The 14,151-nt window shown below is 38.3% G+C and overlaps 1 protein-coding gene across 7 annotated transcripts in view; it reads right to left on the bottom strand.

The window, feature by feature from the left end:
* The window catches only part of gria4b (glutamate receptor, ionotropic, AMPA 4b), a 105,601-nt gene extending 96,521 nt beyond the window's left edge, over positions 1 to 9,080 (bottom strand). For 3 of the 7 annotated variants that reach the window (XM_056262959.1, XM_056262960.1, XM_056262963.1), the window contains exons 1-2: positions 8,727 to 9,079; positions 6,190 to 6,348 (exon numbers count right to left, since the gene is read on the bottom strand). In XM_056262959.1, coding sequence (XP_056118934.1) covers positions 6,190 to 6,348; positions 8,727 to 8,814 — 247 coding nt within the window. In that variant the 5' untranslated portion in view covers positions 8,815 to 9,079. Of the gene's footprint in view, positions 1 to 6,189; positions 6,349 to 8,726 lie in introns of all 7 variants that reach the window. The other 4 variants (XM_056262958.1, XM_056262962.1, XM_056262961.1 and 1 more) reach the window with 3 other exon arrangements.
* Positions 9,081 to 14,151: the final 5,071 nt, after the last annotated feature.

Raw genomic sequence — 14,151 nt, 5'->3', positions numbered from 1 at the left:
ATGGAACAGAACAAAGGCACTAGCTGAAGACATTATTTTGCACACTGTTTCCATACAGCATAATTCTCTCAAACAATCTGTTCTGAGCATCCTGTCTCTGATCCATGCTAATAAAAATTAAAGAGTACAGTGAATGAAAGAGCATAAGCTTGAACACAGTATTTTAAAAGTGCAGTTTAAAGTACATTGTGCCACTAGCAACACCAAACAGAACTGCAAATATAATAAGTATATCCTGGGCAAAAGGGTGAATCAAGGGCACACAGAGGCTGTCACGGGGGTCTGAAAAATAGTGTCATAAATTCATTATTTGTGCCGTTTCAGATCACTAGTTTACAAATTACAGAATCAGTCTTAATTCAAACCACTAAGTCACTCACGAACCTGAACCAGTTTATAAAAGTCAATTGTCGCATTTGTGAAAATTTTACTCCGAGCCCTGCTCTAGTGGCACAACAATATTTCAGACATATTTAAGATATCGGATACAACAAGAGACTTTCTGGGGCTAGAACAACTGGAAAAGTAAACATCACAAATGTTTTGTTTGCTGACCTCTTAAAAAAACGGTTTAAAAGCACCAATAACACTTCATCCAGCTGCCGTGCTCCTATTATAAAGCAGCGTTCACTCATGTGGCGCTGTGTGTAAATAGGTTGAGTGTAGCTCTGTGGAGAGGGGCATATGCCCATGTGGCGATGCTATCATGCACACTGATACGACAGTAGGAAACAAACTTGTCTCGGCTATGACTGAATTACACAAAAAGAGGCTTGTATCAGCACTATGCTGCTGAGTTGACATACCCACTGCTGAGAAGCTGAAAACATGCCCACTTGCACGACTGTCCTAGAGGTCACACAAATCCCTGCTATTCAAAATTGCCCTTCACCCTTGCCAAAAACACGCATTTGTCATTCCCCGCTTAATTTAACCATTGACTGTGTAAAATAACACTGCAGAACTGAGAGGATGGAGGGAAAGAAACAGCCGGCTGAAAGCAGAAAGATCATTGGGAGCGAATAATCTGTCCTCTACTCATCCTCCCGTGGCAGCGATGGCTCCCCAGCGAGGAATAAAAGCCATCATGTGCAACACACTGCAAACAGAGCTGCAGACAGCCACAGAGGAAGGAAGGAAAGGATGAGATGCCGAGGATGTGGCACACCACGTCAGATCGCTGGTAGCCTGACTACTATACAAGCAGGGCTGCCGCTCCTCTGCAGTGATTTACACTGCACTCAAAATGGCGAGTGACGGACCAGGCGATTAATCTGTTTAACTGAAACCGATTGTTCATACACAGTAATAGGACAGGAATTTATCAGGCTGGCTCAAATTACCACGACCATGCTGCGTTAATCTGCTGAGAAGGTTAAACGGGCTATATAAATTTCAGACAAATTCATCATTATCATTCAAGGGGCCAACTCCATCATCAGGGAACAGGGACTATCATCAGTGTAGAGAACACAGCCTGTTATGATATCGGATAAGGAGTACAAGTGTACGTTTATACGACAATGATGTACTAAAAACTGAAAAGTTCTTCCTTTGCGTTATTCGCGTATAGATGACAACGTTGTCAAAACGATCGCCATTCACACGGATCCGCAAAAACGACTAGAACCGCTGTATTATGCATGCCAGGCCAGTAGTTGGCGATGTCACTTTGTAAAGAAACTACGTGTCTATAGATTGAACACGTAATACACATGCGCATGACGTCACCATTTTCACAAATTTGTGTTTTTGTAGCTAACACGGAGACAATAACGTAAGCAGTACGTTTTTTTCTTCAGGCCCAGTTGGATATATATATATATATATATATATATATATATGACATACAGGGGCGGACTGGCCATCTGGAGCACCGGGACTTTTCCCGGTGGGCCGCTGACCAATGTGGGCCGGCCCACCTGGTACACAAATATAAAAAAAAAAAAAAAACCGAAAATCAAAAGGCCTATATCTCTTTTCTACGCAAATGGATGAGCGAGTCGATCGCGCGGGCGCAGCCGACAAAGAGTGTGTTTTGTGTGCATGTGAGTGTGTTGCCCTCCCTGTTAATTAGTTTGGTCTACTCTATTGCGTATCTTGAAACACACCCCCTTTCACGTCTGATTTACAGAGAGAGAGATTGATCCGTTACAGCGAATTTCTCTGAGCAGATAATTACAAATAATTGTCCATGGATAAATTGGGGAAGAAAAGAAAAGGTGGAGCTGAAAAGTTGTTCCGAGCATTAAAACAAAAAATTAAAACAATCCAATATTGTTTTCTTCCAAAAACGAGTTCCTTGTTTTATGTTTTAAAACTTTAACTTAATAATTACATAATTTAAGATTTTGATGATCCTCTAATGTTTAAAATTGGATGATTTGCATGTTATAGTGTTTGAGAGAAATTTAAATTAGCTACTAACCTTTAGATTTTGTAGCTATGTTCATTGCAGATAGGACCAACTTACTCAATAAGTTTGCACCTTTTTGTCAATGTGGCTTTCTGGGCAGGTTTTATGAGTATTAATATTATTTGTCTTTGGCTATTTGCTTTGTACTTTACACTAACAGATATTTATTACAGATAGTGCTGAATAATCTGTTTTGTCTCCTTTAAAGGAATCATTTCATCTCTTATACACATAAACTCTGTTTCTCATACAGACAAGCTCATTCAAATGTACACACACACACACAAGCCATCTCCTCCTCCTCCTCATAAAACTCTGCTGAATATATTTTCAAAAATATAAATATTTTCAATCTTGATTCAGGAGTTGTACAGCTGAGTGGTGCAGCACTGGTGTATCTTACACTGCACTCAAGATGATACCCCCTGATTTGCTGTCTTGATAGTTTTATATTAATAATGTTTTATGTCTTAATGTTATTCGGTTTGTTTCCCTTTGTTTTACATATATGACCTAATATATGTTGCGTTACTTAAAATAAATGTTTAAATAGCATTTATTTTTGTATTGTGTTATATTTTTATGCTATAAGTGGTGTTAAAAACTATTCTGCAGATTAATGAGCCAATATATTATGTGGTGGGCTGCTGTGGGCCAGAAAGTCCAGGGCCACTTTTTGGTCCCAGTCCGCCCCTGATGACATATATGACACAAAAAAAAAATATATATATATATACATTTTTATACAGTTGTAATCAAAATTATTCAACCACCCTTGCAAATCAGGTTTATTGGCAAATTTACAGACTTTTAGCTGTTTGCAATGAACAGATCAAACAAAAGTAATTGAAATAGCTCAACACAACTAATGTTTCAAGTGGAAAATGCAACTTTTAATGACTTCTGCAGTCTCAAAATGATTCAACCCCTTCATGGCAAGCATCTTTAATACTTAGTAAAACAACATTTTGCTGTTATGACCTGCTGCAAACGAGATGTATGACCAGACACCAGCTTCTGGCAGTGTTTCTGAGGAATCTTTAGCCCATTCCTCATGAGCGATGCCCACTAGTTCAGTAATATTCTTGGGTTTGCGTGCTGCAACCGCGTTCAGATCCCACCAGAGATTTTCTATGGGGTTCAAGTCAGGTGACTATGATGGCCACTGTAGAATCTTCCAAGACTTCTTCTGAAACCAGACCCTGGTTGAATTTGAGGTATGCTTGGGATCATTGTCCTTTTGGAAGGTCCAATGATGCCCAAGCTTCAGCTTCCTCACTGACTGCGTTGGCGCTGTTTACTGTATGAATCACTAAACTGGTTGCAACCTAAATCAAGAAGGCAATTTCACTGGGTTCAGTTTATCTTTAAATGTGTTTATTTTAACTGTCCCTCCTATCTAAAACAGTATCTAATTCCATGCAGATCTTCATATCCTGTCAGACACATGCAATACCCCTTTTTCTTTGTACCCAGAATTTATAAAGAAGTGGGACGTAGAACGTTTCAATATAAAGCTCCAAGTGACTGGAATAATCTCCCTCTTTCCTTGAGATCTTTAACGTCTTTTCGCTTTTTCAGATCATCCCTATCTCTATACCTCAAAACAACTTGTCTATGCTTTTAACTTCTAAGTTAAATGCAATCCTTGTTTCATTTGTTTATCTGGTCAAATTTTTTCTCATTTTGTAATTTTGTTATTACTTTTTCTTATTTCATTCAATTTAATTTAAATTTATTAATTTACTGGTGATATTATTATTATTATTTTTACAACCTGTATTATTTAACTTGGAATAAAATATAAGTTAATGTGAGGGATCGGTGTGAGTGGATGAGAGAGCTTGTGTATAAATGAGTTGTGTATGAATGAGTTTTGTATGTGTATTTGTAAAGTATGTTATGTAATGTTTTTCTTATTATTTGTTTTTTGTATTTGTGTTTATAGGACACTCTTGAAAATGAGATGTTGCATCTCAAGAGGCTATCCTCGAATAAATAAATTGAAATTGATCCTTTAACTTTGAACTTGCGAACTATGCTTCCAAAGGTGCCTCTATGAACATTCAGTGCCTTCGCTATCTTTTTGTATCATGTTCCTTGTTTGTGAAGGGCGATGATATCTTCTCTTAACTTTTTGGACAATTCTTTTGACTTTGCCATATTTCTAACGTGCAGTTAAATAGGACACTCAATAAACCGAGCTAGTTCAAGTATTTCATGTGTTCTAGCTCAAGCAAACCTGGTGCAACTAATGAAGCCCTTGATTAGCTGCATGAGATGTGCTTGAGACAACACCTGTTTTGCAGATTTGGGCTGTTGTGAGGGATTCTATTCAGGGGGTTGAATAATTTTGAGACTGTAGAAGTCATTAAAAGTTGCATTTTCAGTTGAATTTGGGGAAATCACTTACCAGCTATTTCAATTACTTTTGTTTGATTTGTTCATTGCAAACAGCTGAATGTCTGTAAATATTGCCAATAAACCTGATTTGCAATGGGGGTTGAATAATTTTGATTACAATTATACAGCATTATACAAAATTATACAGCAAAAACCTTAACTTCATATTTTTATCCAACTGAAAAACAGAGGCATACAGTTTAAAACACTTCCGACATCCTTATTGTTGAGCTCTGCAGGTGATATTCGAGGGAGGGTCATTTTCTCTACAGATAATTTAATTGGACAAAAACTGTGTATTGAAATAGGAGTCATCAAAATATTCCTCCAATTTCCCTGAAAGACACCATCAATTTTAAATGTGTGCATCTGCTTCAATCAGTTTTTAAAAGGCTTTGAAAGTAACAGGAAAGCTGCAATTCTCCAATTTTGATTTCATGGGGTTTATGATGCTGTCTCTGCAAGAAGTTAAAGAGAAACATTTCTTCTGTCGCATATTTTCAAACTTTCCACAAAGCACAAATACCTGGGAAGCACAGGTCGTCATTTCACTTCATCACAGCACAGTAGATAAGGAACAAGAAAATAAGGAACACTGTATGCTGTAGAGCCGAGCACGAAAAATTACGTGAAGGAAATAACAAGTAAACTGGGCACAAACAAGGAAGTACCAAGTCCAGGGAAAACGTGGCTGAGCTGCATGTTTACCCTCTGACCCTATGTCAAAAAATCCTGAGCATGAAAAAAAATTCTGAAAGTATGGAGCACCTCAATGTGACATAACCTTATTGTTACTGGTTTAAAGCACAACCACCACTCTGGCCCACAGGCCTAAACATGGCACCACACAGAAGAAATACCAGAAGGGGTTTATAAACCAACTATGGCAGACCTATACTGTATTATTGCAAAATCCAAACACAAACACAATTTATGCAATGCCAGCACATATGTCAGCAGATTGCACACAAATGCATTCAAACATTCACACACATGAACACACAGTGAGAATACCCGGCTCATGGCATTGGGGGAAGGGTGCATACACAAATATACCGTACACTCCCTACATGCACTTAGCCTGTATTTGTGCCAGTTGAGAGCCGGAGGACAGATTTCACAAAGACACACCAGTGCTGACTGGATGGAAGGCCTTTAGTGCTTCTGTTCAGTTTATGTAGCCAGTATGATTCTCATTAGCCGAAATTGTTTACTATTCATATTGGAAGTGGGACTTGATCTCTGATCTGAATGAACCAACTGTATTTCCATCAACATAAGCAATCACCCACTATCCTCTCGCAACCCTGTTTCTGTTGCTAATTAAGCAGCATTCATGTAAATAGCCAGTTTAAGCAGGTTGAACTCACAGGCATTGGTCACGGCAAAGCTGTTGGCTGTCTCAATGTTGTCCACGTGGGGTACCAGGTTAAAAGGGGCCTCGGATGCATTAGGGCTTGTGTTGTGAAGAAAAATGGCCAACCGAAAGGCAGTGTACTCCTGATCTGTGTTCCTGATGAACAGCCCGCCTGCAGGAAAGAGGGAGAGCCGTAGCGAGAAAGAAAGAAGTCAGGAGAAGAAAAATAACACATTGCACCAAAGACGTCAAATAGGAAACCGGCTATTTGATTAAGAGGAAAAAGAGATATATGGGTAACGTACAAAAATACACATGGTTCAAGGATATTGAGATTCATGTAACATGCCACATCACATCAGATGAGTCAAGTGCACACTCTAGTGAGCTTTCACAGGCGAATAACCTCATTATGCACATATGACGTCTCTCTGGAATATTAAAATTTATGTTTTGGACTATAAAAATACTTGTAATTTTGACAACAATAAAAATGTATATAACAATATGCACTTAACAATAATCAATGGCAGAAAAAGCCGCAAAGCAAGCAAACCGCTGTGTGGCAGGCGCACGACCTGTTATCCAAAAGCACGAGAGAACTTTATATTAAACGATTTCAATGAGCTCATAAACACAGGATGATGTAGCAAGTGCAGATATGGATATGCAGACTTGACTATACCTAGCTTACCAATTCAGGCTAATATTAGCTAAATCATTTCCATGGTTTTATATCTTGCTAAATCACCAACATGCATCATAAATATTTTAGACCTGGACAAATTTGCTTTGATGTAACAGCCATTACATCTACTATGCTCACATTTTACTTTGACAAGCCAAAAACAGTTTTTAAAGTAAATGGGTGCCCATGTGCTTCTCATTTTCAGTCTGGCAGAAATAATGGGTGGATCCAAAATATATGGTCACATGACAATAAAAGTGTACAGTTGTCAAGATACAGGCTCAACCCACTGGCTCATCTTACCCCACTCCCCCCACACAGTCCCTCCTCTGAACCTTGTAACGCTCTAACCGTTTTCCTGGGGGTAAAATGGTTAGAGCGTTACAAGGTTCAGAGAAGGGACTGTGTGAGTTCCACTTCCTGCAAAACATTTTACCTTTTTTCTAGCCTTATAGTGTTCACTGTCCTGCTTTTAAACATTGAATAAGCAGTAGTTGTTTTATGGTGTATTGTTTATATTTTTAAGCTTTTTCTAAAATGCAACATAGGCAACATTTATATATTATTTGAAGGAGAACATTGGGCAGTATGCGAAATACAAAAAAATTAAATGTAGCTAATGGGGGCATTCTAAAACGCCAAATTGAAAATGTGTTACCCTGATACTATAGTGTGTGTCTATATCTATATCTATATTTGTTTGTTTGTGTTGATAACACTGCACGGTTTCTACATGTTTCAGGATGGAAAGTCCAACTATAATTTTTTTGACTTTCTGTTGACTTTTATAGTTTCTGGTGCAATAAATAAAATAAAAAGATTTGTATTATACAACATTTGTGGGGTTCTCTCACTAGTGGGCGGGAAGCGTGAAATGTAAAACCCAGAGTGGAGCTAGCTAGTGATTACAGAATGCTTTGAGCGAGGAAATATCTATTGCTCCATTCCATAGGCAGCTCCATTCTGGATTTTAGTCTGTGCATTGCTTGGTGACACGCAAGACTTGACACTTTGGCTACTTTTGGAACTATTTTTGTTGGCTAAAAAGAAATATATGTAGACAGCTAACTGTCTATTTTCTTTCCAATCTACTCAATATTAATTAAATAGTTTCAATAATAACTTAATAATAAAGCCTATACAAAATGTAAAGGACAACAAAACTCCTCCCTTAATGCCTGAAACGTCACCATATTGAATTCACAAAATCACAGCTGCTAGTTGTTGCTTTTTTTTACTGTAAATTTTATGGAATTTTGACAGTGTTATTAAGGCATTACATTCCTTAGACAACGGTACACTTTACATTATTTCAGTAAAATAATAGGCTAAGAGTGAGAGATCATGTATCTCACAGGCACCATGAGTCTCAGAGCTTGACACAGGGCTTGATGCAGTATTGGAATAAATTAAGCCACTTTCTATTCACGGGGTGGTGAATTAATATTTAAGTCGTTTTGTGATCATTTATCCGTACTATTTTGATTTCACAAAGCATTCATTAATAAATAAATAAACTTTCATTGCGTTTGTGCCCTTGTTCAGAATGATTCATCTTTAGAACAACATCCCGTTAGAGCCACGGAGAGCACTGCAGTGGTGCCATAACCAAAACGTGGCACACTGATCTGTTTGACAGCTAAAAACAAACAATCAAAAAGTAGGCTATACCAAAAAAAAAAAAAAAAACTATTTCCCTCTAAAATTATCCTTTACTGTCATACAACAAATCTACTTCCAACCGCATTATTTGCGCACTGACATTCGCAGTTGACCCCCACTGCAGACGGTCTTATTTTTGTCATTCATTTGACACTGTTTAACGTGAAGCTCGTGTCTTTGACAAGCATCGCCGTACTTACCGATTTGAACGCTGCTCGGAAAAGCACCCATAGTGAGTCCCCAAACGCAAGAGAATAGCAGTAAGAGCTGATTACAAGAAATCCTCATTTTGTTAGTTCAAATTTGTGAGAGACATTGAGGATGACGTCAGTTGGGTAAAGGACAGAAAGGAGAAACGTTGTTAGAAATCCATTCTTGCCGGGTTTTTCCCCTGCAGTGGCACGAACCCTGGTGCGACTCCGTCCGGCGGTAGACGGTCCACATGCAAGATGGGGGGAGCGCGACAGCGGTGGGCAGTGTCTGCATACACATACACACTCATCACACATGCGCCTTCTCTACACCATCACACACACTCTTTCTCGCCGGGGTTCGTGTGTTCTTTCTCTTTCAATGCCGTATTCCGAGACAGCATACTTCCCCTCAGCCGAGTGGAGGCTCATTTATAACGCGACCACCCTTTCGATTGGACTATCCCATTGAAACAAAAGCTAAGTTGGACTAGTTGCGACTAGTGTGGTGCACACAGGTGAATGATACGTAGTGTTTTTGCTGTCATATGTGCAGTCCAGAATGTTTAACTGCGTTATTTTGCCTTGAAATTTGCAAACAAGTTGGCTAATGATATTAACAGGAGAAAAAACACCATCAGTTAAACAAATTGGGGGAAACACTATCATACAACCTCATGAGATAGTTGAGAGATTTTGCAAAACAGGATTTATGGAACAAAAAAACTATTCTGTGGTAAGATAGTAGCCAGCCTATCATGTCACATTGATTTGTGATCATGTTGATGTATGTTATTAAATAATCTGAATTAGGAGGTTCTTTTTAATTTTGTTATCCCAACTTCCACACAAGCTTTTCATTTACATGTTAAAAAAACTATTAAAATCATGGCTGACCATAAAGGAGGGGTGTGACACTTTCCAGTGTATTTCTACTAGTAGACAATATATCAACGTTTGAGACACAAATCCTAAATGTGCACTGAAACAAAATTGTAAAGGGGAATAAAGCAAATGGCAGACATGAGTCTTTGAAAGAGACCAAAGACATTTAACACATTTTGTTGACATTTAATGAATGGCCGCTGAGTTTTCATTTTCTGGTCTTTAACTCCCATTCTGTTCAGCCCCATTAATCATACTGTTCATCACAATCTCAATTTCCTCCTTTTCTATATCACTCTACGGCTTCAGTATCTAGTCTTTAAGTTTAAGGAATGTTGTGAAAAATGAGCAGTGGGTTAGTGACATTTGGTTTTGTACAAAGGTATTGATTGTACTGCGGTCAACAAGTGACACTTTAAAAAAATAAAGATTACAATTAAAACAAAAAGGAGTTTAATGTCACAACTTAGAGTTCTTTAGAACACGATGTATTTACTGATGCTTTAGAGAACCCAGAAGCCAATATGCTAATCTGGAGAACAAAAAAATATGAACTCTTTTTTTACAAGTGAATGTTGTTGACCCAATGACCCTCTGATTGTACTCTCTCAAATATTGTCTTCTATGATGGCTTTAAATGAGTAAATACTTGCAAAAGTGACTTTTAAATGTCACTTTGTTGTTTGTCCTCTATCAGATTTGAATGGCTGAATCAATTACGTAGCTTTAACCAACCATGGCATTCACTGCGTGAGCAGACATGAGAGGCGTCAAATGCAGTGTCTCTGTCCAAGGTCCTGAATCTATGCAGCCCCATTGAAATTCAACAGAGCATGTGCAAAAAATACTTCAACTTCAACCTCTATGTTATCTCTATAAAGAAGCTTACGTGTTTACATTTTTGACATGCTTTTATGTTTTAAAATAATATGCTCCAAATAACATTTCACAACATTTAATTAGCAATTATGGAGTGACTCTGTCAAAATTGACTTAACTGGAGCACAGCAAAACAGGGCATCTCATTAACAGACACACATTTTCCCAAACAGGGAAAATATACACACACATGTATGTATGTATGTATTTTGACTATCCCTGCAGGTCATCATAATATTTTTTTCCCATAATAGGTTAAATTATATTTGTTCGCAGTTAAAGATCATGGACACAACATTTTTTCTTTATCAGACTGGTGGTAAATGAGGTGTCCAAAATCATTAGTCTCTCTGCTTTTTTCATATACCCAGATGCTGGTATCTCAGCAACTCTCAGGAAGTCAATTGCATCGCCTGTTTGGTTGAAGTACAAAATTAAATTGGCTCGACTGGGTCGTGAGATTGGGTCAATGCAACATCACAGAGACTGCTGAAGGTTCATATTATATTCCTCATGCAGTTTTGTTGACTAACTGGCATCCCATTGGCTTCCTCTGGACTGAGGAGTCTGTTCCATTTTGGAGCTATTCGTATTGATACAGTGCATTATCTTTTGAGCTCTGTAATTGCTTAGCCTCACGATTCCGTTTGATCTTGACACTGACTCTTTCACGAAAGCTGCGCTGCGACACAAAGACAAAGAATCCAAACAATTGATGCATTATGAATCACTGTTTTTAAGGACTTACATCTTTGTCTGAAAATCAAGGCATTTAGAGTGCAAAGCCAGATCAAGTTACACTGAGCGCAATGAGTCTTCCTATCTTAAACATCCTCATATTCATAATATTTAGCCTGCGGACAAACCCAGAACTGAAATGAGATCAGTCAGTTTGCACTGAGAAGGATGGATCAATGATTAATTGAATTTCCTTGCATTTTTGAGGAATGCCTTTAAAAATTCAGGGGTAATTCTATTGACGGCACCCTATTGTGAATGCATGATCGGTTGGGAGCTTGTTATGGGCATATGTGCAATGTCAAGTGTGCTTTAGTCTGAAACAAGGACTTCTGGTGCTGAAGGGAGAATGGAAAAGTCAGCCTGCTCGATCTCAAATAAATCCTTTTGCTGCAGAAAGTGTTGATGCAGAAATAGTTACCGCACAACAGAAGGCACAAGCCTTATGGACTCGAGATGGATAATACAAATGGATTTGTACCAACCTGCAACTGATAGGTGCAAAAAAAACAAAAAACGCAATGTTAGTAAGCTGATGTAAATTCATATCCGTCAACATATTCTTTGGAATTACCGTCACTAAAGTAAATCAATGATTGTTGTGGGCCTCATGAGGGTTTTCTCAGTGCAGATGGCTTGAATGAGAAATGCTGCGGTTGGTCGGGTGCGGCCCCTCGGGGGCCTGTGGGGGAGCGAGGGGCTTTTGATCAGCAATCGGTGCTCAGGGGTCTTTTCTCGGACATAGGATTATTATAGGGAAAAGGGCAAACGCTCTCATTTCATGCATTGATCCACTGTAGCCCACTTCTGATTCTCACACAGGGTCAAAAATGTACTTTTCCCCACAATCATTTTTTTTTTTTTTTTGCTGCATCATATACCATAAGCCAATCTATCAGTGAACCAGCACCTGATTTCCATGTCTATAAAAATGTGTGTATATGCATGTGGGTGTGTTCACAATTCACATCTGCTCTTTCTCCCCTTTTCATAAACAATAACTCCACGTATCCCTTCTGTTTAGAGAGCCAGGCTGGCCAAGCAGTATTTCAAACACATGACATTTTCCCTGGGAATGTGTTATTGTACCAGTGTCGTCACTCTTCCATTTTCTCGCTCATTTTTGCTAGTTACTCCAAGGGACGAGCTGAGTCAGACGAGGAAAGGGGAGGGATTGGGGGGTGGGGTATTTTTAGATGGCATTTACCATTTTCCCACCCCACTCAGATCAGCACCTGCATGCTAGGAAATGCAAACAGTGATGTATCTGAAAGGAGGAGCAGTAATCAGTCAAATAAACAAAGAAAGGAATAATGTGCAGGCAAGGGGAAAAAAAAGTTAGTTGAAAATGAGTAGTACAGCCAATTTGATTATACTTAAAAAATGTAAGGAAGCAGCTGAACTTAAATATTTAGTTGAATTAGGTGGATTTTTTTTTACAGTGCATAAAAACATATTGAGAAATTTCTTAAAACGAAATAAAAACTAAATGTATAAATAATATTCATCAATAAACAATTAATCATTATTTATTTTATTTATTAAATAATAAAATGTGTTTTATTTCATAAATACAAAAAAAAACATTTTTTACACAGTCCTACATGTAGGCTAATATTTGTTTTTTAAATAACACAATATTTCCATATAATGAATATTACAAAGTGCATATAATTAACTATTTATTCATGTATTTATTATATAAAATACATAAAAATGTTTCAGGTATGAACATTATAAAAGGAAACCATTGAAGAAACTTATATTAAAGCAGTCTTTTTTGCAGCTAAAATGATTTCGGCATTCATGCCTAAATTAATTTCTTCTGCAGAAATATGTGTTTTGAAACATGACAATTTCTTGTCAGTATGAAACATCTCGTTCATCTTCATTGTACTGATGTCTAACCCCTTCTCATCTCTGGATCTCGGAGTGAGTGTATGAGGAGAGTTAACGTAGAACTTGCTTGGCACACTTAACGATTTATTGACTGACTGATTGATTGCTTCTGTCTTGCACCCACAGGCTAACACCTGCTATACAGGCAGTGTTCTTCTGTGAAGCGTAACATTTTAATTGAAGTCTTAGTGTGTGTCTTTTAGACTCTTGCACTCTCTTTCTCACACTAACTACAGGAAGCCACTGTTGTCCGTCAGCTCCCGAGTTCCTCATTCACAGATTTCCATTTGCAGACAAATCTGTGGCCTTGTTTTTACAATGAAAGGAAATCGGGCCTTACCTTTGCTGCCTGTCAGAGAAGCTTACTAGCTTTGTCGCCTCTGAAGACAGGAGATAATGCGCAAGAGAGAATGAGGCAGCCGTGTGTCAGAACGCAGCAGAGACGCATTAACCTCTGCAAGTCACGGGCGCAGCAAAGGCAAGCCTCCTTTTCTCTCCCTCTCCTTGTCACGTTTTCTCTTATTTCCTTTCTAACAAATCAGCACTTCTTGCAAGACTAAAAAGTATCTCCATTGGCACACTGCAATACTTTACAATTCCAAAATGACCTTCAAAGGGTGAGACTACATAATCAGCAAGCATGGGCAGGACTGTGTTTCACATGATGGGATTCTCGAATCAGTTCCCTTCCTTCAAACATGTCTTTCTGTTGTCATATCTCCCAAGACTGCCAGACACAACGCAGGGTGGATGAAGATGAGAATAATCGTGATATCTGCTGGCACTACTTCACTTCCATGTTTTTAAGAGTTTTTCTTATCAGCGGACAGCTGGCTCGCCGACTCTCTGCTGCCAGGTTAGTAGACAGTTCAGTGGGGGTTTCTGTTCGCCTCAACCTTCTCTTATCTGACTGAACCTTCTATGTTTTCTGTTACAACTTATTTTGATTACTGTGGCCGTGTTAACCAGTGACAGACTGGGCAAAAAATGGATAAAGTGTAATGAAAATTTTAAGAAACAAAAGAAAACTGAT

This window comes from Rhinichthys klamathensis, unplaced genomic scaffold (assembly GCF_029890125.1).
Source record: "Rhinichthys klamathensis goyatoka isolate OS25496 unplaced genomic scaffold, OSU_Roscu_1.1 h1tg000197l_1, whole genome shotgun sequence".
Lineage (NCBI taxonomy): Eukaryota > Metazoa > Chordata > Actinopteri > Cypriniformes > Leuciscidae > Rhinichthys > Rhinichthys klamathensis.
Note: the sequence above shows the minus strand (reverse complement) of the source record. Positions and strands in the feature narration are given on the sequence as shown.